The sequence below is a fragment of the Primulina tabacum genome, chromosome 1 (genome assembly GCF_025594145.1).
Source record: "Primulina tabacum isolate GXHZ01 chromosome 1, ASM2559414v2, whole genome shotgun sequence".
In the NCBI taxonomy this organism is placed as follows: domain Eukaryota; kingdom Viridiplantae; phylum Streptophyta; class Magnoliopsida; order Lamiales; family Gesneriaceae; genus Primulina; species Primulina tabacum.
This window is the reverse complement of record NC_134550.1, coordinates 24,124,023-24,149,365: the sequence shown is the minus strand read 5'-3', so window position 1 is coordinate 24,149,365 and position 25,343 is coordinate 24,124,023. Positions and strand designations below refer to the sequence as shown.

The window sequence follows — 25,343 nt, the reverse complement described above, 5'->3', positions numbered from 1 at the left end:
TGAGCAGAAAGTCTGTTACAGGGTATTGCATCAAGCTTGGAGATGCCTTAATATCATGGAGAACAAAGAAGCAAAGCACTGTCTCAAGGTCTTCGGCTGAAGCAGAGTATAGAGCCATGGCAAACACGACTTGTGAAATAATGTGGATTATGGGACTGATGAAGGATATAGGGATAGAATTCACACAACCGATGGTGCTATATTGTGATAACATGGCAGCCATACATATAGCGGCAAACCCCATATATCATGAAAGAACGAAACATATAGAAATTGATTGTCACTTAGTGCAAGAGAAGATTCAAGAGAAGAAGATTGCAACAGCCTATCTTCCAACCAAGCAACAACAAGCAGACATTTTTACGAAAGCTTTAGGAAAATCGCAGCACCATTATTTGTTGTCCAAGCTTGGAATAATAAATCTTTATCAAGCTTGAGGGGAGTGTTGAGAGTTGCTATTCTAGTTGTTAGAAAGCGTGTTTCTTATTTTAGGATTGTACTGGTATAAATAGAGCAAATAACAGAACAATAGACAGTTGAGTTGAAGATTTTTTCTGTCAATTCATCTCCTTCAACAAATACTATGGATAAGGGTAATATTATCCACATCAAAGTCATTATTAAAGATGTTTTGATACTTGAAAATTTGTACTACAACTTTATTAACATTAGTGAATAGTGTGATAATAGTTATTCAGTTGTATTCTACAAACACATTATATTCACTGTAAAGTCTAGCAATATTGATACCATGCTAACCAGACTCAAAGAACAAAAAACATACAAAGTTGGTTTGATGAACAACTTTTTTCTCCTAGATATTTTGTTCCTATACATGGTAATAAACATTAGTTGTAGCACATGTGACTAAGTCATTTGAATTTCAAATCTATTACAAGGCTGAGCAACTATCTATTATTTTATTGGTTTTTAATTTTAGGAAAAATGTGTTGATGTTACTGCTTCGATGGATATATATGATGATGCATGGTTTTTTTAATAAAAGTTATTTACTCGAAAACATTGAATTTTGTATACGATTATCTAAAAAATAATAGCAAGTTGAATAGTTGAAAATTTTGAAAATAATACGTCAAGTTGAGATATTTGAAAAAATAATTCAACTTTAAGGATATTATAATATTATTTGAATTATTTAAGTTATCTTTTTTTTTTTTTTACAGTAGTGGATAATTGTGAATTTAAATCCTCTTTGTGAATTATTTAATAAATATAGCTCGATGATTCGATTTTCAAAGTTCAAGCTGATCATTTTTACATTCGTTGAGTTGGTATATGTATGTTATAATCCAGTATAATATGACGATAAGCATAAATTATGTTATATTCATATTTAAGTGGTGTTTTATGTGATTTATATGAGTTATGTGATATTAAATGCCTTGTTGGTTATATGTTAATTTATTTGACATATTTTATGACTATTATATTTATGACATACACCTTGAGTCATATCGTTCTTATTAACCATATATTGTTGTCCATTGTTATTGGGCACTTGTTATTTATCTCGAGATCGTGGTATGAATAACATACCTTTTATTGATACACATGAGACAGTAGATTCGATTGAGCATCTCGCATATTAGTGTAATTTTTTGGGGTGAGCGCTAAGATTTTGTCATCTAGTTTTATGTCACATGTCATTCCTACTGTATAATTGACAGGGGTACAGAGGCTGACTCGTGGGTATTTGTTTTAGCATATCGTGGCATACCTCTAATACTTAGACCATTGTGGTTTAGTTGCATGACTGTGTAGCTATCCTGTGTGTTTGCTCGAGGATTCATTCCAGTTGTCATCGTATCGTTTTGTGTTGAATAAATCGATAATTTAATCGCGTGAAATTTTCAATCAGTAGGAGACTAGCAGCTCTCATCTTCTTGTTTTCATTTTGGAGGGAGAAGGCTATGAAAGAAAACCTTCAGAAAATAAACTAAAAATTAAAAATATAAAGCTAAAATAAAAAAAAAAAACAAAAAAACTCAATCCATGTTCCTAATTAGGCCCAAAAATGTCTGCTCCTTATAGTTGTATTGTGTTTTAGATTTTATTTGCTATTTTTTTTACTTTATTTCAGTGTGATTGAGCATCCGTAGTATGCATGTGATTTTTATCTGTTTAGTCTTGGTCAGTAAGGTTATATGTTTGGTATTATTGAGTATTTTTATTATAAATGTGACTAGAGAACCAGACCTAACAGAAAACAAGGATGCATTTTTTTATCTGATGCTCAAAGACTTTAATATATACTAAATAATCTCATTTTCAAGGTCGTAAGATATATGATAAAAATATATTTATATGTAATACGAATTAGATTTAAGTTTCTTTCATCATATATATAAAATATTATGGCGTATATTTTACAAATCTAAAGACAGAGTGGACCTTTACAGGTAGATGCCTGAAAACCAATAATATCACACCCCTCCAAGTAGTATAAATAACAAGCTAGCAAAGTACAAACAATAGAACAATCGACCTTTACAAATCTAATCTAAACTCATAATTGTTTCAACATAATTAATACCATGTATTTTGTTCTCCTAGTGCTGTCTTTCACAATCATCTTTCTTTTTAATCTCTTTAAACCAAGAAATCCAAAGAAAACTACTCCCTTCCCACCAGGTCCTAAAGGGCTTCCGTTGATCGGGAACTTGCTTGAAATCGACACAGTACATCCCCATATCTACCTCCACGAACTCGCGAAAAAGTATGGCCCCCTCATGTCGCTGAGATTCGGGTTCCGACCCACGATCGTAATTTCTTCTGCAAGAGTTGCCAAAATAGCCTTGAAAAATAATGACCTAGCACTCGCAGGCAGGCCTCCACTTATTGGCTTACAAAAGTATTCTTACAATGGCAAGGATATTGCTTTCTCTAATTACGACGAAACTTGGAGGGAAATGAGGAAACTGAGCGTGATTCATCTGTTTAGCGTTAAACAGGTGGTGTCATTTCTCCCTATTCGAAAGAACGAAGTTTCGCACATGATTAAAGATATGAGAAAGAGATCCAATTCGTCTGAGGTGATAAACTTGAGCCAGGCTGCGTTTTTTTTAACTAATAGGATCATATGTCGAGCAGGATTCGGGAAAGAGTACGATGAATTGGGTAAAAGAAAATTCGGTCAAGTGTTTAAAGAAGCTCAGAAACTATCAAAAGCCTTCTGTTTTGGTGATTATTTTCCTTTATTGGGTTGGATTGATAAATTAACTGGGATAATTTCGAGACTCGACAAGAATGTTAGGGATTTGGATATTTTTTTTGAAGAACTTATAGAAGATCATCTTGATCCGAATCGGCCAGAGTCAATGAAAGGGGACATTCTTGATTTGATGATTAAGTTGAAACAGGGTCAAGAAGCTTCAGTTCCTATTGAATGGGAAAATATCAAGGGAATTCTCATGGTATGAATTTCAAATCTAGCTTTACTTTTCCAACTTCCCATCGACATATTTTAAAGAATTTATAAGTTAACATGAATGAAAAAACTATCCTAAACTTTGACAAGTTATTCGATCCAAAAATAAATTATGCAACTTATAGCTAGAACGAAATTTTCTAATTTTCCCTTGTTCATAGAATCTGATTACCGAGTTGTCCGTTCCCTTACCCCATTTTAAGCTTTTAATTGCACATTAATTTCTAACTAATTTTCAAATGATAATTTTCCAAGATACTTGATCAGTTATTATGTGTATATATCAAACTTTTATTTTAGAATGTTTTCATCGGTGGAACCGATACAAGTGCATCGTCGATAGTTTGGGCCATGACGGCTCTCATCAAGAAACCCCAAGCAATGAAGAAAGCACAAGAAGAAGTCCGAAACATAGTAGGAGCCAAAGGTAATGTAGATGAAGATGATATCCAAAATCTTCCTTATCTAAAAGCAATCATCAAAGAAGTACTAAGATTGTTTCCTCCAATTCCAATCTCCGTCCCAAGAGAAACCATGGAAAAGTGCACGATAGATGGGTACGAAATCCCGGAAAAAACCATGGCGTATGTGAATTTTCATGCGATCGCTTTAGATCCCGAATATTGGGAAAACCCTACTGAATTTATGCCCGATCGATTCTTGAACAGTACTATCGATTACAAGGGGCAGGATTTCGGGTTTCTCCCGTTCGGATCAGGTAGAAGAGGATGCCCTGGGATGAATTTTGGTATCGCAACTGTGGAGCTCGCACTTGCCAATCTTCTCTACTCACTTGACTGGGAGTTGCCCCATGGAATGAAGGAAGAAGACGTTGACATGGAAGTGTCTCCTGGAATTACAACTTCCAAGAAAAACGATCTTTGCCTTGTGGGAAAATGTTATAAGTATAAGAATTAAGATAAACTAATTAGTATGGCGAGGAAGTTATATAGATATCTGGGCAGCTATGGTGCATATATATTAGAGTAATAAAATACCATGAGCCTTATAATAAGTATGTTATATACTCGTGTGATAAAACATCACGAGCCTTGTAATAAATATTTATCAATATTTTTCTTCATCATTTCTTGATTTTTAGTTTTGTCACCTCTTCTTCTCTTGAGGGCCATTTATTAAAATTAAGAAAATGCTATTTGGATTTATAAATTGAGTTACAAAATGTATATGCGTAACTCAATGTATAACATCCATTACTACATGTAGCATGAGCATTAAAATTATGAAATTTGTATGACCAATTTTGTAATTTTCCCAAAAATAGTTTTTGGTTTCCCAAAAGTCATTTTCTAGAATGATCAAAGAATATTGAGAGTTATTTTAAGAATTTTATGATCAGCATATTGGAACCAGAGCTAGAATTCATAAACATTAATAAAAAAAATATAGACTAGTTTGATTAACCGTGTATCTATACCATATAGTTCATAATTATTTCATTCATTGTAAAAATAAAAAATTAGAACTCAGATTTTCAGAGTTTCATATTTCATAATATATTAAGAAATTATAAATTTTCTTGTATCGAAAATTTTTAAAATATATACTACTTCTAACGAAAGATATAAAACATACAGAAATAATAATAAAAAATCACACTTGAAGATTGCAAAAGAATCCTAAACCCGAGTGTAAGATGTGGCTGCAAAAACACCTTAAAAAAAACCTTAAAAACTAAATTTTTTCCCTCACATCTAGAGCCTAAAACGAGAGTATTTCACAGCATAGTTTTTTTTCCCTTAATTTTTGTAGAATTGAATTTGTGTGTGTTTTCTTTTTGGTGGTATATGGTATTTATAGGCGCAAAATAAAATACACAAATTTATAAGCCATTGTTTAAAATTTATGGTTGTCATCATGGGTCCTCTCTTGATCTTCCACGTTCCTAAACTCCAAAGAAATCATAAAGATTCGAGGTGGCTTCACCATAGGGACCAGACCAACATTGACATATGACTGTATAGGTTACTGTAGTGAACATGACTTGGACATTAATATGGAAAAATCTTCTTCAAACATAACACCATAAGTATATATGATACACATGTTAGAAGCAAATTTTTCATTTTAACTTTCAAAATGTTTCTAGGATATCACATGATTTAAAACAATTCATAGGATGTTCAGTTTAATTTTACCTTTGTTTTAAAATGCTTGCACCAAAGATATAACCCTTCTAGTATATCTTTGAACGATCTATTAGAATGAACACTTTCTTCAATTATCTGGATTAGGTCGGCAATTGCCAAGATCCCTTCGTTAGTTGGGGGAAGAATATGCACGAATCGGATTCTAGGAATCCTAATTTTTTGTCTAGTTTGCACTAGAAAATTAGATCAAGATTTGCCGTTAAGATTCGATCATGGAATTCAAGATCTCTGACGGGGTTGCGGCGATGATGAGATGGTCTGCGGTGGTGCGGAGGCGGTCTCGGCCGTAAACCTTGGTTGACAAGGTGGTGATTGAGATTAGTTGTGCCAGAGAGACATATTTTTTTGTTAATAATTTATTATTACCCTAAAGTTTTGTGATTGACAAAATCAAAACAACACCTAACTGTTGGCCTCCATCAAGGCTAGAATACTTTCTTAATCAGATATCTCTGAACCGATGGAAGAATCTGTGGAAGAAGACAACCAGGAGGAGATTTTGGGCCGCCTGGAGACTTTGGATCATTCAATTCTTGCCCTCAACCGGAAGCAATTTGATCTCAAAGAAGCTTATCAGTCTATGAAATCTGACCTCTCTAAAAAATTTCTCATCATGAATACAAGTATTTCCCTCAGACAAGAACGGCACAATTCCTCGCATATCAACATGCGCACTGAGATTTCAGGGCAAATGTATAGACTTCAAGCACATGTTGATCAGCGTATGGATGCCCAAGGTGCTCAATTGACAGAAATCATGCAATTTCTTATGCATGGTGAAGTAAAAAAATGGGAAATAAAGAGGCAGAAAGAAGCTCAAAAAACCGAAGAAGCTATAAGGAAAAGGATTGCAAATCGTGCCAAAGCAGATGAAGCCTTAACACAAAACAACTAGAAGAACATAAGAAGAGTCAAGCAGATAAGAAATTAAAGGTTAAAGCACTGTGTTTATAGGTGAAACGTCCACTACTTTTAAAATTTAAAATGCTATTAATTTTTTTTCGAAACATCCATTCCAAAATAACTCAACATTTCAAATTCCTAAAAACATAATTTAACATTTAAAATATCGAGGATATAAAAATCCTTAAATCGTCAATTTAACAAAATCTTATGTCAACCATTAACATGATAAAAAATAACTTCAAATATAAAACATAAAAATTTCCAAATAATTTATTCTCAAAATCTCTATCTCAAAACTTTAACTATCAATTTAATGCGGAAAATAAATGTCTCTTGGGAGTGTACTGTCGGTCTCGATCCACTCAAACGTCAGCGCCTCCCCCAATCTCATCTTCACCTGCAACATTCAAATCTAGTGAGTCTAATGATTCAGCACGTTCTAAACATGAGTAGCAAATAATACATATACATGCACATGCATTAAAATTATACTTTTATTTAAAATAAGCTTGCGTAAATTTGTAGCATAAGTAAATCATTAAATCGTCAAATCATAAAGCTTTCCATCATTATCATTTTGGGTGAAGTTTGATATTTGAAAGTGACTAGTTGTATCATGTGGTTTACTAATCAGTCTTAGCTCATCATTGCGCATGAAGACGGGCACTAGGCACCGACGTAAATTTGAAATACGATCGTTGGGCTCCCTATGAGGCCTTCTCCCATAAACGGGCTCCCTCTGGGGCATTCTCCCTCACGATATTCCCAATAATCACATATAATATCCTATTTGTCACAGTCAATTCACATCCTTCAAAATATTTATCTTTCTTTTTTATTCATAAAATATCATGTCCTTTCCAAATTTGTAAAATAGCATTTTAATAGTAAAAATTGCACAGCTTTAGCATAAATCATAAAATCTCATATTTTCATTATAAAAATTTTAAAATATCATTTAGCATGCCTTATGATTCTTCATGACACTGCCAACCATTTTTGTACTACCCATGTGTAAAATGATTGTTTTGCCCCTGAACCCAAAAATTATCGGTTTTGATATTTATTATTTTTATTGACTCGAGGCTATCACGAATAATTATATAAGCTTAAATTTGACTTCTAATATTTTTATTTAACGTAAACTCGAGCTTTTTGATTTAATTCCTTAATTACTAAATCGTGAAGCGTTTAAATCCCGAATTAATTCAAAACTTAATATTTTCTACCCGAACTTTAAACATAAAATTTGCATTCCTAAAATACCCCGTCAGACACGAACCACAACCTGTGATCCACGGTTCAAATCCTTACTCCTCCCCTTAGCCCAAAACCGAGCCCAAAACCCAAAGACAGACCCTCACCTCACGCGACTCGAGCCACCTTGGACAAAACCATTTCCAGGCCCTCCTGAACCCTAACCGACCTAGCCTAGACCAACACCGAGCCAGCCCAAGCCTTTGCCAAACCCGCGAGCCCTATCTTCCCTTCACCAAGTCGTGACCCTAATCTACTCGAGCCACCATGAACCCTGGCTGCACCAGGCCATGTCCCGACCCCTAGCCATCTTTCCTAGACCCTACTGAACCAGTCTAGCCAGCCCCAACCAAGCCACACGCATCCCACAAAGATACAATAGCCACGCGCCTCCACCAAGCCGAGAGCCTTAGTGCCTCGTGTTTCCTTGTGCAACCTATAGTCCAGCCATGCTAGGACTCTTCCTAGCCACGTCTCTGAGCCATGCACCAAGCCCTGGACCATCCCTGGTACGTCTCCTTCATGGCTTTGGCCTTCACCCAAGAGAATCCCTAGAAAACCCCAGGACTCTACCCTTCACCATGCACGGCCCCTTCTTGTTCACGTCTAGCCTTCATCTATTCTCTAAACATCCTTTTTTACCGTCCTTAGATACTTCCTAATGGCAGCATGTCCTTAGAATTTATATCGTGTTTCAAACAAACGTAAAATTATCAAAACTTTGAAAATAATAATCAAAATATTAAGCGATTCGTATTAAAATATTTTTCATGCTAAACTACGTAAAACATGCATATTATGATTTGAATGGTGCAAAAAAAAGATTTAGAAACGTGCCTTTGCATTTCAGAACGCTAGAATATGTGATCGTTGACGTGGGTTGCGAAGGGAGACGAACGGGCGATGAAAACTCCTTGATTTTTTTCCTCTCCAAATTTTCGAAAATATTGTGTGTGTTGTATGTAAGGTGTTGGCTGAATGGAGCCTCAAAAATTTTCCTCAAATATTGTGTGTGTTGTGTGAGGTTTTTTTCCTCTCCAAATTTTCGAAAATATTTGTTGCCTTGATTTCGGCAGCCTTAAAAACCAAAGATTTCTTTTTATAAATTTCAAAAATTACATGTCAAAGGTTTAAGGTTTTGGGCTTTTTGTTTAGGGATATTTTGGCTTTCTAATCTTAGGTAAATTAGGCCCAATAATACATATTTAATTGAAAAATAAAAGTTTACAAAAATTGTTTTCGAAAATAATAATTTTGGGCTTTTAAAAGTCTCTCGTTTGACCAAAACCGGCTTTTCAGATAAAATCGAGCTCGTATTGTAAAATAATTTGGGCTCTAGCACTTTTAGAAAATTTTAATCATATTTAATCATATTAATGAGCATTAAAAATGTTTATCAAAATATATTTTATCTTGGTCGTTTCTTGTCTCCTTTCTCAAGCCTATTATCAAATATTCGAATTTAATCTTCAATTCTCATAAAATCATGCAATCCAATCATTTAATCATGCATTATATACTATTTAAGAATTAAAAATAAATCAATTAAAACAATTAAGCAATTTAGCAAATTTGCATACATGTGGTTTTACTTGGGCCGATTTTTGGACGTTACAAATCCTCCACCCTTAAATAAAATTTCCTCCTCGAAATTAAGACTTAACGAATAATTCGGGGTAGCGAATTCTCATCTCTGACTCAGTCTTCCAAGTGGCTTCTTCCTCCCAGTGGTTCAGCCACTTGACTTTGACCATCTTTATCACCTTATTCCGCATCCTTCTCTCTTGACTGTCCAGGATTTGAGTAGGCTTCTCCTCGTAGTACAGATTTGGTGTAAGTTGTAGTGGCTCAAAGTTCAGTACATGTGAAAGGTTTGACATGTACTTGCAGAGCATCGATATGTTGAAGACATTGTGAACTCCTGCGATATTAGGTGGCAACGCCACCAGATAAGCTAATGTTCCCACACCTTTCGAGTATCTCGAATGGTCTGGTGAATCTTGGACTAAGTTTTCCTTTCTTGTCAAAATTCATAACACCTTTCATATGAGCTATTTTTATAAACACGTGATCACCTATTGAAAACTCGAGATCTCTTCTCCTTTTGTTCGCGTAGCTCTTATGTCGATTCCGAGCAGTTTTCATTCTGTCTCGGATCTTGGCGACCATTTCTACGGTGTGCTGAACTATCTCGGGTCCCATCGTACCCTTTCTCCTACCTCGTCCCATTGGATAGGCGATCTACATTTTCTTCCATAGAGTGCCTCATATGGAGCCATTTCTATAGATGACTGATAGCTGTTCTTGTAAGTGAACTTCACTAGAGATAGTTTCGGTTCCCAACTCCCTTGGAAATCGATCACGTAGGCTCGGATTAGATCCTCTAAAATTTGTAAGGCTCTCTCAGATTGATCGTCTGTCTGAGGATGAAATGCAGTACTCAATAGTAGTTTGGTTCTCAAGGCCGCATGTAAACTCTTCCAGAATGATTAAGTGAATCGTGTGTCTCTGTCCGACACTATAGAGACAGGAATTCCATTCAGTCTGACTATCTCTTGAATATATAGCTCCGCATATTGTGTCAAGGAAAAAGTTTTCTTCACTGGTAGGAAAAGTGCTGACTTAATAAGGCGGTCCACTATTACCCAAATGGCATTGAGTCCTTTCACCGTCTTTGGCAATCCTACCACGAAATCCATAGTAATGTTCTCCCACTACTACTCGGTAATGAGAAATGTTTGAAGCATTATCGCTGATCTTTTATACTATGCCTTCACTTGTTGACGTCTCAAGCATTCGGATACAAAGCGCATAATATCTCGTTTCATTCCTGACCACCAATATAAAAGTTGCAAGTCTTTGTACATCTTTGTACTTCCGGGATGAACAAAATAAGGGGTACTGTGAGCTTCAGTCATTATGTCAACTTTAAGTGAATCTCCACTAGGAACCCATAGTCGACCACGATACTTAATGATGCCATCCTCGACTGAATAGAACATGATGTCATTCGATTCATCTCGCTGTCTCCATTTCTATAGTTGCTCGTCGTTAGACTGTCCGGCTCAAATTCTATCTCGGAGATTAGGCTGTACTGTCAACATAGCGAGATTAGGGGCCTTTCCTCTACATAAACTTCAAGATCAAACCTCTGAATTTCAATTGTAGAGGCTTTTGCACTGATAATTGGGCCAAGACTATCCATTTCCTACTCAAAGCGCCCACAACTACACTAGCTTTGCCGGAATGGTAGCTAATGTCACAGTGGTAATCCTTTACAACTTTTAGCCTTATTCTTTATCTCATGTTATGCTCCTTTTGAGTGAAGAAATAATGGAGGCTTTTGTGGTCGGTAAAGATCTTGCATTTCTCACCATATAAGTAGTGTCTCCAAATTTTCAGCATGAATACGACTGCTGCAAGCTCATGGTCATGCGTCGGATATTTTTTTTCATTGGTTTTACACAGTCTAGACGCATAAGCTATGACTCGATCGTGCTGCATGAGAACTGTACCTAATCCAACTTTCGAAGCGTCGATAAATAACACATAATTCCCTTGTTTTGTCGGCATAGCTAGAACTGGCATGGTAATAACTGCTTGCTTCAACTAATCAAAGCTATTTTGACATTCCAGTCCCCATACAAATTTTGCATTTTTCTTCGTCAAAGATGTCAAGGGTACTGCAATGATCCAAAAACCCTTGATGAACTTGCGATAGAAGCTAGCTAAACCCAAGAAACTACGGATTTTCGTTACACTTTTAGGCACTAGGCCACTCTTTAACTGACTCGATCTTAGATGGGTCGACTTCTATTCCTTCTCTCGAAACGATGTAGCCTAAGAATGCCACCCTCTCTAGCCAAAACTTGCACTTGCTGAACTTTGCATATAATTTCTGATCTCGTAAAACTTGCAAGGTCGTCTTTGACTTTCTTTCTATAAATACCTGGTTTTTTTAAACATTGATCCATTCACATATATGCTGCCCTTGTCATTTACTCTCTAGATTTTCATGCACAATTAGCACAACATTTTCTGTTTGCTACATTGGTTTTCCTCATTCACCTACTGACTTTAGCAGCGGAGTGGCTACGCCGGACATCCTTCCGCACGTAGTAGAATTTTTGGTTTTTACTTCGCCACTAGTTACTTCGGTGATTATTAATGATGAAGTAGTATATATCGATCAACTTCAGTAATAATATCGGCGAAGTAAAACATTATTTTTTACTTCAAAATTTAAAAAACGCGGGCTTCACTTCTAATTTTTTATAACATTTTACTTCGACTGAGTAGTTTTGATGAAGTAAAAAATTAAAAAAAAATAAAATTTATATTTAGTGAAGTAAAAAAATAATCATACTTAAATTTTAATTTTTTTTGATTAGTTTGTAAAAGATGAACCTATAATTAACATTTAATCTCTCAAGATTTTTAAATTGTAGCGCCTATATACACACAATACACACACATACATCCCAAACCCCAAACCAGTCTCCCCTTCTCCCTCTCTCTTCAAGCCGCGTCGCCGCCTGCATAGAGCTCTGTTTTGGCTTTGACTCCTCCGAAATTGACCAGCGCTTCTCCGATACAATTCCCGCTTACGGCCTATACTACGCCATCAACAAGAATTGCAATATCATTGTTGTGAAGCAGCAGAAGCTGGCCGAGTCGCCCCCGATGTCTCCGATGAGAATCTCGGTCAACGATATGATGTCTTCCATGCGCCAGCTGTAGTTGAGAAAAGTGAAGTCCATGCCTCATTCATGGATGGGTGGAAATTCTTCTCCGAGGACGCCCTTGACACGATCCGAGAACTTCAGCCTCCCAACGACTCCAACCTGGATCTTGACCCGAACTGAGATTAGCTATTTTGACGCATGAGAGGAGGCAGTTCTGGTGATGCAGAGGGTCGAATCTGTTAGGGATTTGAGGGCCAAGATGTTCGAGAAACTATGCAAGGAGAATCTCCTGGATCTAAATCCGAATCCGGATGTTGGGTGGGTGACGAATCTACTCGAATAGGTTTGATTCGAATATTTCTGGATAAGGAATCGCCATTTTGGAATCCACCTCTGTAAGTACGAACAAGTCGTAATTATTGTATCAGTAAATATTTGGTTTAAACATGGTTAGATTATGGATGGTGATGGTAGGTTTGAAGATCAGAGACTATTAAGTTTTTGGGCCCTAGTAAATCGAAGAAGATAACAAATCTGCTCACATTTTCCCTCGGTTGATGAACTTGTGTGGGATCTTGTTCTGTACGGATACATGTCATGATGAAATGAATTCATTCAAGATTGCAAGAATAATTTTGGACGGTTAAAAACATATCAATTTTAATCAAGGTTACAAACAATTATATCGTTGTTCTGAGAGTTGAACTTGTATTGTTTGTGGATTTGTTAGAAATTCTATCTTGCAGCATTCAATGAGGTTTGAATGATTTTTGCTTGTAGAACATAAATACGTTAGTAATATCGGGGACGTGATTCGAAACCCTGTTAGTATAATGAGATTGTTTCCAATTAACAGTTGTATATTATACATATCACTTATCAGACCTATCTGAGAGTTGAGATGGAGTTCCTCTGTTTTAGTTCATGTTTGTGGACTGTAAATTTGTTCTACCGAATACTTGCCACCAGTCTAGTATCAGATCAAACTTGTTTGTTATTGTTATCTTTTAAGTGGAGAATTCATAACCCCTTTTACACCGAGCATTTGTGTGCAGCTAAGAAATTGGTATTCGATTGGTACATATCATTTTCTTTCGTTTTTGTCAGTTAACAAGTGCTATTAGCAGTTGTGGGGATGAATTTAAGTTCATCCACAAGAATAACTGGATGAAAGATATTTATGAAAAAAATTTCATATTTTTTTTAGTGTATACATCATATACATGTTTTAAATATGTTTTAATTTCATAATTAATGTCCAATGTGATTTTCGTAAACTTTTCATGTCTCGATAATCTTTTATTTCCGCTTTATAGAAAAGAACAACATGAACATTATCGTAGTTTTGATTAAGAACAACTAATATACCCAATTGTTAACTGGATTTTTTCCTATTAAGTGCAAGAAAGACATGAATGATCTTGTTCTATCACTAGTTCCCAAATTCACCAAACTCCAGGTTCTAATCCTTCGGCAAGATTCGCCTCAACTACTAGATGATGCTGTTGAAACAATCGCACGATATTGTAGTGACCTGCAAGAGTTGGATCTCAGTAAAAGCTTTAGACTAACAGATAGATCGTTGTATGCCTTGTCTTATGGTTGCCCAAATCTTTTAAAGCTGAACTAAGTGGTTGTTCGGTCTTTAGTGATTCTTTTGTGGGATATTTATCCGGGTTTTGCTGGAAGTTAAAATCTTTGAATCTTTGTGGATGTGTGAAGGCAGCATCTGATAGGGCTTTGAAGGTATAATATATTTAGAATTTTGTACCCACTCATCTTATGATGTTGAATTTGGATCTGAATTCTGTTTGTCTATTTTGTGCAGGCGATTGGATCCAACTATAATAATTTGCAATCATTGATTCTTGGATGGTGTGATCGTGTTTGTGACGAAGGGGTAAAGAGTTTAGCACGTGGTTGCCCTGGCCTCAGAGCTCTTGACTTGTGTGGATGTGTTTTAATAACATGTACACTCTTCTTATTCGTTCTTTAGGTTGTTGTTATGTTAATAACTCGAGCACAATTAGTTAAAAGTTAAGTAGATTTTTGCCAATTTATGGTGCAGCTTAAACTTAGCTGATGATACTAGTTTGAAGTATGAAAATAACTTCATTGGCTTTTGTTTACACAAGACAAACCTACCGAGGGATGAGTAGATATAGTCGTCATCTTAAACAAAAAAACTTTAGATTTAATGAGTAATCATTTTGAGAATACCAATTTTGCTTAGGCATCATAAGGAATGAAAATTGAATCATTATCGTAATTTGGATATTGCACTATAGCTCAAGTAATTTAGGCCTACTCCAATCTCAGCTAGAAGTTAAAAAATGAATCATTTTGATATTGAAGTTGACCCAAACTAAAGATCAAAATTGAGTTTGTTAATTTGGTGCAAGCATGATTATCTCGGTAAATTTTTTCTGGAAGTTAATTTCGAGTTTCACCCCGACGACTTGATCTGCATATCTAGTTTTACCCCAAAATGTAATAAGTATCCCCCCTCAGTCACTCAATTGAATTCTTGAGTCCTTGACACAATTCTTTATTACATGCTCTGGTTTATTATGGAGATAAACTGTTGTCATTGGGATATGTGCACATGAAATTTATATAATTATTAATTCTGGAATTTTTGCTATTAGAATTGATGGTTGGGATAATTTGTTTCCGTTGGGATATATATGCATATGGTAATATGCATTTTATGATAATTGATATGTTGTTTTGCTCTTTATTTTGAAGTACGGAATCGCCTAAAAATTAAGCTGAAATATATCCTGAAAATTGTTCCGAATAATGCATTCTCATTTGTGGATATATATTGTCATTTATTTTGGATGAATGATCTTATTAATCTAATGCATCTTGTATTTTTTACATTTCAGTTTGCAGGATCAATCAAGAACCATTATTACAATCAATCTCAATATGATGAAGTCAGAAGTGAATGGAGTGAATCCGTCTACTGTAAGGCTCGAGATTATTAGTCTTCATTGATGTGATATTCAAAGATATGAGAATGCATGGTATGTCATGAGAACCACTAAGTGAGATGGGAGTAGGAAAGACATGGAAAAAGATGAGAAAATATTCAGAATAGTTGTGAAGGACAGAACTGATGGCGCACATGCGCGAAGAAATGCGCGCATATGCGTGAAGAAATGCGCGCATATGCGCGACACGTCCAGAGACATTGGCGCACATGCGCGAGATAAGGCGCGTGTAACGCCCGAAAAATCAGTCCACGTAAACCACATGCATGCAAAAATATTTTAATTGCTTAATTGTTTTAATTAATTGCTTTTAAATGCTAGCATGATGTTTACTATATGATTAAATATAAAATTGTATGATTAAATGATTATATGACATGATTTCATGAAAATAAGGAATTTGCACGAATATTCGATAATAGGCAAGGGAAATGAGACCGGGGACGACCAAAACAAGAATATGTATTTTTATTTAAATAGTGGTAACGCTTCCTAATATGATTAAAAAAAATATCGAGGTCGTTTCAGTTGGTATCAGAGCCAAGGTTTTCTCCAAAGGGTTGTGTACTGTCACTTCGAGAAGCTCAAGAAGTCACACCTCCAATATGTGAGTTTTTACAGCTTTATATTTTATATGTTTAAAATTTTTTTAAATGTTAATACATGATATACATGTTAGTTGCATGCTGCATGAAAAATTTTAAATGCATGTTGGGTAGTGGGAATTGTTTGATATATTGAAGAACTTAGAAAAATAGGGTGCATGCTCTACTTGAGCTGGATTTAGGAGTCTACTTTGGGAAATTTTTGGGTTAGAATTGCAATTTTCAAGATTTTGAGGACCGAATCGAAGAATAAGATTTAAGTTATATGTTAAGTTTGAGGTGGATAAGAGAATCTAAGCTTTGCAATCTTCAAGTCAAGAAAAATTTCGAGGACGAAATTCAATTTAAGGAGGGGAGAATTGTAACGCCCGAAAAATCAGTCCACGTAAACCACATGCATGCAAAAATATTTTAATTGCTTAATTGTTTTATTTAATTGCTTTTAAATGCTAGCATGATGTTTACTATATGATTAAATGTAAAATTGCATGATTAAATGATTATATGACATGATTTCATGAAAATAAGGAATTTGCACGAATATTCGATAATAGGCAGGAGAAATGAGACCGGGGACGATCAAGACAAGAATATGTATTTTTATTTAAATAGTGGTAAGGCTTCCTAATATGATTAAAAAAAATGATTTAAATTTTTGAAAAATGTTGGAGTTCGAATTATTTTTCGAATCGAGCTCGATTTTTCCCGGGAAGCCAGTTTTGGGCAAATAAGGAGTTTTAAAATATCAAAAATATTATTTTTGGGAAATTTATTTTATAAACTTTTATGATTTATTTAATTAAGTGTTATTGGGCCCAATTTAATTAATTTAAGTAGGCCCAATTACCCTTAAGAATGCAAGCCCAAAACCAAAGCCCATTAATATGTAATCAAGTTTATAAATAACTAAACCTAGTCTTCAAACCCTCATATTTCAGCCTCCATCAGCCGATAACACCTTGCACACATTCACAATTTTTTTGAAAATAAGGAGAAGAAAAAGGCTAGGAGTTCTTCGTCGTCCGGTCGTCCAACGTCGCACCCTCGCCGAAGATCGTATATTCGAGCGTTCAAAGGCACGTTTCCTAAACTCTTTTAACATCATACAAATCATAATATGCTTCATTTAATTGTTTATGCATGAAAAATATGTGGGTTCGATTATTTTACGGTATGATACGTGTTTTCAGCGTTTTTACGATTTTACGCTTGTTTTAAAAAGAATCGCTATGAACCCAACGGACACGCTGCCAAAACATTATAAAATATGATTGATTATGATCAAAATATTATAAATTTAAAAGAAAACAAAAGCTGGAAACGTGGGAATCAAGGGAGAAGAAAACCGTAGGTTGCATGGGTTATTCAAAGTTCAAGAGTGCAATATTTTGCATGGATGCAAGGGGGCTCGATCAGGGCTGGCTGGGGCTCGAGGAGGGTCAGGGTAGAGGGCCTGGTAGAGTCCTAAGGGGATAGGACTCGAGCTGTTGGGCTGGGGAAGAGTCCTTGCTGTATAGGACTCTTCCCGAGGGGGTTTTATGGTGTGGCTGAGAAGAGGGACTCGCGGCTGACCTGGGGCGAGCTAGGGTGGTCTGTCAGGGTCCCAGGGAGATGGTCCAGGGTTGGGTCAGGGGCTGGTGTGGTTTGGTTCAGGGAGGGGGCGAGCAAGACATGAAACGCGAGGGAACAAGAGACGCGCGGCTGCTGTCTTGTTCAGAGGAGTTGCTGCTTGCGTCCAGGGGTTGTGGCTCAGTTTGGGGCTGGGCTAGTGGTCCATCATGGTCCTAGGGTGATGGGCATGGGTCGGGCCAGGGGCTGGAGTGGTGGGCTCGCTGCTGGTTGAACAAAACGTGATGAAGCGCAGGGCATCAAAGGAACGCGCAGATTGTCTTCCTGATTCAGAAGCGTCTTGCTTGGGTTCAGGGGCTGGGCTAGGCTTAGGATGGGTCTTGCCGTGGTCCAAGGAAGGTTAGGATCAGGTGGGCTCGGTGGTGGCTCAGCTGGAAGAGTCCTAGACTAGTTAGGAGTCCTACACATGCTAGGAGACTCAATTCACAACACATGAAGATTTTTGGCCAAGTTTCAGGTGAGTTTGAGTGAGCTAGGGCTAGGTTCTATGGGCTGGACTTGGTCAGTAGGGTGCCTAGGTGGGTTGGCTAGGATTTGGCTCGAGTTGGCTCGGGCGTGGCTCGAGTAAATTGGGAGATGGCTCGGTAGGTTCACTAATGTGTCAATTTCGAAAATTTAAGAACTAAAATAGAACCATGGGTCCACGGGTGTGACTCATGACTTGGAAGGGTAGAGTAAATACTAAAAATGTTATGTTTAAAATTTGGGATCAAAATAACGGGTTTTGGAATTTTCCGGGATTTAATCGCCGCACAAAACGTTAATTAACAAATTAATTGAAACACCTAGTTTAGCCTTTATAAAATTATGGAAAATTAGGTTTATGCTTAAATAATTAATAAAAGTCTAATTTTTTAATTTGGGAATTTTATATTAAGGTTTGGTTTAATTCGGGATTAAAACGTGTTAATATGTCTTATTTAAAGATTAATTTAAAAGTCATCGATTTAAGCCAAATAAAAATATGAGAAAATTCATCTAAGCTTAAATAATTATTTAGAATAATCCCATGTAATTAAAAGTGAGAAAAAGATAAATTCGAGAATTTTTACATCCAGGGGCAAAACAGTCTTTTTACACTTAGGAAAATTCATAAACGCTTGGCAGCGTCCCAAAGGATCATAACGAATGTTAAATGATATTATATGATTTAAAATGATGATTTTGATGATAATATGTATTTTTATGATTTATGTTAAAGCTGTGCAATTTATACTGTCTAAAATGTTATTTTTGGAAAGCTGTCTTATTTTATGATTTTAAAAGAAGATGAAAAATATTTTGAGGAATGTGAATTGACTGTGACAAAAGATATGATTTATGATACATGATTTTGTGGGGATAACGTGAGGGGAAAAGGCCCCAAAGGGAACCCATGTTTGGGAAAAGGCCCCCGAGGGAACCCGTCTATGGGAAAAGGCCCCCGAGGGAACCTCAACGATCGTATTTCCACGGTGGAGCCTAGAGCACACCCCCATGGACCATGTGGAGCTAAGACTGAAGTCGACCAAAGGATAAAGGCTAGTCACTTTCAAGGATCAAACTTCACCCAAAATGATATATGATTGAAAACTTATGATAAAAATGATTTTTATGATATATGATTTATGATGATGATGATTAAAGCTATTTTTAAATGATTTTTAAAATGATTTATTTATGCTTAAGTTATTTTAAAATGAATTTTATTATTTATGATTTTTTTAAGCTCAAATAATTTTTAATGGTTTATTTATATTAAAAAGATTATTTTAAATAAAAATATGATTTTTAAATGTATGTGGATGTATATGTATTATTTGTTATCTATGTTTAGAACGTGTTGAGTCTTTAGACTCACTAGGTTTGTATGATGCAGGATTTGATGATTTTTGGAAGTGGTGACGATTGAGTCGATCGAGTGCAGCAGTACACACCCGAGGGCCTTTATGTTTCCGCACTAACTAGATAGATTCATGATTTAAAGATTTTGCTAATGATTTTTATTAGACATATTTTTATGCTTTATTTTTATTGTTAGCCGATCTTTTCAAATGTCGATTTAGGAAATTTTGGTTAGCCGATGATTTAGGATTTTATTTCATGCACTTGAGATTTAAATTGTTAAATTATTTTATTTAGTTTAGTATTTAGAATTTATGATTTATGAAAAAAAAATATCGAGGCCGTTTCAGCGCGCATCTGCGCGACACCTCCAGAATCTTTGGCGCACATGCGCGAGATGAAGCGCGCATATGCGCGAGGTGTTGAATTTGCCTTGGCCGAGACCAGTAGGTCTCGCGCATATGCGCGGGTAATGTCGCGCATATGCGCGAGACGTGTACTCCAAAGGATGAGCCATGTGTTCTTAGCCATGCAATATATATATTGATTTGCTTCATTCTTCCTCAATTCATCAGCAAGAACCGAACGACTCCAGAGAAAAAGCTTCACTTTTCTTATGCTCTTAAATTGTGATTTTGAAAGATTCATACATCCAAACTTTAATCCGATTTCGGTTTTGAGATCCTCTCTTCAAGGGCTAAAAGAGGATGTAAGTATCTTTAAATTTCAACATGTTCTGAAATGTAAAAGTTGAGGAAAGATTGATATGATTGAAATTATATGTTATTGAGATTATTGACATCGTAGAAACGCAACCGGATCGAAGAACGGACGTTGTATGCTATTGTAACTATTTTCCAGCATGTTTAGAGTTAAGTTATGCAGATTTTGAGTACTATCATATGCTTATGATGATGATTATGAGTTGAGACTTATGAATTGTTGATATATGTGAGAGTTGGATTGACCGGTATTGAGAAATTACGTCGTTATGCCGTCAAATGGTACCGAGGTCAAGTATTGAATTGGATATGTGTTGATTGAGATTAGAGATTGATAGAATATGTATCAACATTTCCATTTCAGATTTTCCAGCATGTTTAGAGTTAAGTTATGCAGATTTTGAGTACTATCATATGCTTATGATGATGATTATGAGTTGAGACTTATGAATTGTTGATATATGTGAGAGTTGGATTGACCGGTATTGAGAAATTACGTCGTTATGCCGTCAAATGGTACCGAGGTCAAGTATTGAATTGGATATGTGTTCATTGAGATTAGAGATTGATAGAATATGTATCAACATTTCCATTTCAGATTTGATATTGACAAATTCGTCTTCGAGACTTCGACTACGACAGAAATTGTGTGACGAAAGGTATAATTCATGTTTTTTTTTTGGGGAAGACACAACTCAAATGAGATTCAATTTGAGTTTCCCAACCAAATCACATACTAGAATTGTTGTTTATCTTTTGATATGAACTTGATTTGTTTATAGATTTATATTCAAATCTCTTGATATGATGATGTCTTGTTTATAGATTTATATTCAAGCCTTTGAGATAGGAGAGTCATTGGCAGACTTGCCAAACTAGACGTTCGGTGGTATCGACGCTTCGGATCAGATTCACTCCAATTGTAGACATTCGATACAGACAGGGCCGAAGTCTAGGAATAAGACGTACAGTTACCCCGATGGGGAGGGTAGATAACAGACAGTGACGTCTTATTCACATCGGGATCCCTAGAGTAGAGTCGAGTCGAGTCATGATTTGATTTGAATTGCATGTTGATATAGATTGGTTTCATAGACTATGGAGCCCATTGTTATTGCTTTCACGCATGATTTATGATTATGTACTAGCATGCATACAAGTTTTATACTGGGATGTATTCTCACCGGAGTTTCCGGCTGTTCTTATGTCTGTATGTGTGCATAACAACAGGTGGGGCAGGATCTGGGTCACGACAAAGATGAGATCGAGATAGCGTGGTGACTACGGGCGCAGAAGATCACTAGTAGTTTGTACATTTGATATGTAATGTATTTAATTACTGGTTTGTAGAATATGGATAAAACAAGACATGTATATTATGTTTGTGTAATAAAATAAATACAGACCTTGCGCTTGTTTATAGACATTCGAATTAATGTTAAAAAGCAAAATTTTGACCCACATTTTTTAATAAAGATCCGATTAATCCCGAAAAAAATTGAGTTAGAGCCTGGGTCCCCACATCTACTCTTGTGTAGGTGCTTAAATGGATCATGTGTGTCATTGTGCATTTTAAGATATATTTTTGGATGTACACTTTTCGTTTTGTGGATATATTTGTTGATATATTTTTGGATATACACTTTTGGTTTTGTGTATATACTTGTGGATATACACTTTTGCAATAAAATATGATTATTTACTTTAACATTAAACTAAATGATGAAGTAATAAAATACAAAATAATTCATCATATTAAAATTGTGTCGAAGTTAAAGAAAGAATGTACTTCATCACTACTCAATAATTGTGAAGTCGTTCTTTATTAATTACTTCACTATAATAAAAAAATGAAGTCTTTTAAATCGATTACTTCGTCAATAAATTTAAATTGTGAAGTAACAAAATACCAAATACTTCAACAATTACAAAACATGTGAAGTTATAAAAAACATTTACTTCGTCAATCAATGTAAACTATGAAGTTATAAATAAGCTATTACTTCTGCACTTTACGAAACAGATGAAGCAAAACACGTTGTTTTACTTCGGCATCAGTTTAATTATGGATCGGTTTTCCCTCATTAAACCAGGTAAAGACTTCGCTAATTTCTTGGATACGACTTCAGTTATAATGCGAAGTAAAATATTACCCTATTACTTCACGTGCATCTACTTCGGCAACTATCTACCTATGACTTCATTGAATATGCGAAGTAAATCATGGAAATTCTACTAGAAAGATCTCTAGTCTTGATACATCTCGTTGTGCTCTCATCCCTCATCATTTTCATAACCCGACCCAATGAAATTGCCCACACCTCTTGCACTTATTTTTACCTGGTCACATCAATACTCTTTGTGATGACTCAAAGACTTTCCATTGTCTTTGTAGCATAAACATTCATGCTCGAGATCCTTTCATTATTCGACATAATGTCTTAAAACTTCTGTGAATAGAAAATATGAAGGGTACAAATTATCTCATCGGGCTTTCCTGAAAATTGTAACACAAATTTCTTTCTTCATGGATTTAAAAAATATGCATAAAAATTGAATTTTATTAGTCAAACAAAGATTTAAGGTTTCAATCAGTAAATGGTCCCTTGACTCTCCTCTTCCATTTAAACTTCTTGTGGAACTTGGATTTCTTTAGTGTTTGATCTTTGTGGAAGTTGATTTGCTATTTCAGTAACGTTATTATGATGTTTTATTACCTTGATATCAAATTAAACTCTAAAATTTGAAGAACTAAGCAATGAACGCCTTCAACCGAGGTCTTAAATTGATTTTCTTGAATTTGATTAGCTTGAGTTGAGAGAATTTATGCAATTAAATTGTTCATTGCTTCTCTGTATTTTTTCCCTTCGTCCTCTAACCTATATCTATAGTTGAGGGATGCAAAATTTTGCCGTATCCATTTGTTGAGGTGTCATAATTTGATTGGCTCTACATGATTCTTTTGATGATTATTTTCTTTACTCAAAAGATTTCATTTCAAATATTAAAAAATATTAATATTTTTTTCCATGTAATGCACGATGAAATCTTGATTTGCCGAAAAATATATTATAATATCAATTGATTGATTATTTAATTTTAGAACTTATTTTTTTGAAATATTTAATTTTAGGACTTAAATTACCAATAAATAGACTAACTTTGCATTGATATTTAATATTATTTCCTCGGTCATAATTTTACAGCCAATAAATTTAATTGTCTACAAATATAGAGTTGGTAGGTTTTTGCATTTTCCTAAGATAACATAACCAATGTTGGTGCAGTCAGAAACGTGGTTCATCGGAACGGCTGAGTCACTGCCGAAACAGAATGGGAACGAGTTAGACAATTTTCAGATATAATAAAAATAAGAGTTGACATTCGACAGCTCGAATTTACAATTGGAAAATTTTTTGATTCGCAACCACTCCATGAAATGATATTGGAACTAGGACTACAGTATTTGCGATAATTAAAGCGAACCATGGTCATAATAATGCGGCGGAGCGAATCCATGAGGCTGCAGAACTAATTTCCAATTTGTCCTAATTTTACAACCAATAAATCTCCCTTTCCTTTGGACAATTCTATCCTAATCCGGAAGATTTACTCCCTGTTAATAAATAATATATACGTGTCAATTTTTTTTATTTTATTATCAATTTTAGTTTGGTTATTAGCTAATTCCCGTCTTTTATTCCCGTCACTAGTAATTATTTTTGCCATTAGATAATTTTTTCTTAATATATATCACTCATTAACGTAAATTTAAAAGTAAAAAAAACTGTTAGGATCGGGAAAGAGTTTAGAGGGGGGTGAATGAACTCTTTCAAATTTTCTCGTATAAAAGGTTGATTTAAACCATTTTTAGGCGTTTGAAAATTTTTCTCAAACGATTGAAAATGTGAACCACTTTAAGTACGAAAAACGGTTCACAATCTCCAATAAAACTTAAACACGTTAACAGGCTTAATCAATAAGTAGAGACTGGAAAAGTAAGTGCTTGCGAGAAGTAAGATGACACAAGTTTTTTATGGATGTTCGGAAAATGAATACTCCTACGTCACCCCTTCTTCCTCTTTAGGAAGGATTTCACTAAAAGATTTTGGCTTTACAATCTTCTTGCAACAGTCCACTCCAATCAGGACTTATCACACTGCCTGTATTGGAATTCTTAGTGATCACTTTGCACTTCTGGATTTTTAAGAACACATAGATCACCAGACACCAAAACGTAATCAAATAACCAAAAGGTTACTGATATGAATAAACAATTTGGTTTGAGTAGCACGAAAATGATCCTTAGATGATCGAATGTATTTCTATTCAAAGCGTGCTGATTGAGCGATAAAATATCTAGACTTTTGATAGCGCTCTGGATCTTTAGAGTATGCAATCAAGCAATAATGTTTCAGCTGTGAATCGAGTTGTCTTTCTGCTAGCACACTTCTTTGTTGATAAGCCCATTTCTTAACGGTCGGGAAGGACAAGCAACGTTAACCTGATCCTCTGAACAGATGTGTTGCTGTCGAATTTATGATCATTAATTGTTCTTTAATAAACGCATTTAATGTTCCTTTTGCTCATCATAGTTCTGAAGCACTTTTCTTGAGAAGTTCCCTTTCTGGTAACTGTATTTAGCGTCAGAACATGAAGTCTATACTTGATCATCCTTTTCTGGGATATAGATATAAATACATATCATTCTTGGGACCGGTGAAAGGATAAGTTGACTTCGAGGCGGTATAATACTTTGAATGTGTAGAGCCGGTCAGAGAATGTCTTTGAGCAATAAATAGTTCTCTTTAATGATCTGGTTCCAAGATTCTTTTTATCCAGACGATTAAATTTGCCAGCGGTCTGAAATTCACGCGGTTTAGACTTCTTGAGCTTTGGCCCGTTTCGAAGCTGGGCGGTTGAACTGATACCTGTTACATCGAGCTGTCTTGATTTTGTCATACACCAAAATTCTTGGGTAAATAATATTTTCTAACAAAAACTTACTCTGCCACTGATATTCTTATTTTCATCACTTACATTATTACTTTCACCAAAACTTCTACATGAATAAATTCATTGATATTATACTCACAA

At 35.3% G+C, this 25,343-nt stretch overlaps 2 protein-coding genes across 2 annotated transcripts; both read left to right on the top strand.

Annotated features, from left to right (window-relative positions):
• The first annotated feature begins 2,476 nt into the window (after positions 1-2,476).
• LOC142543010 (5-OH-xanthotoxin synthase-like) lies at positions 2,477-4,535 on the top strand. The gene is made up of 2 exons (XM_075649968.1): positions 2,477-3,434; positions 3,749-4,535. The coding sequence occupies exons 1-2, from the start codon at positions 2,556-2,558 to the stop codon at positions 4,364-4,366; spliced, it is 1,497 nt and encodes a 498-aa protein (XP_075506083.1). The 5' UTR covers positions 2,477-2,555; the 3' UTR covers positions 4,367-4,535.
• Positions 4,536-12,239: 7,704 nt separating this feature from the next.
• Positions 12,240-15,440, top strand: LOC142543018 (coronatine-insensitive protein 1-like). The gene is made up of 4 exons (XM_075649979.1): positions 12,240-12,862; positions 14,117-14,213; positions 14,296-14,437; positions 15,359-15,440. The coding sequence occupies exons 1-4, from the start codon at positions 12,741-12,743 to the stop codon at positions 15,403-15,405; spliced, it is 408 nt and encodes a 135-aa protein (XP_075506094.1). The 5' UTR covers positions 12,240-12,740; the 3' UTR covers positions 15,406-15,440.
• Positions 15,441-25,343: the final 9,903 nt, after the last annotated feature.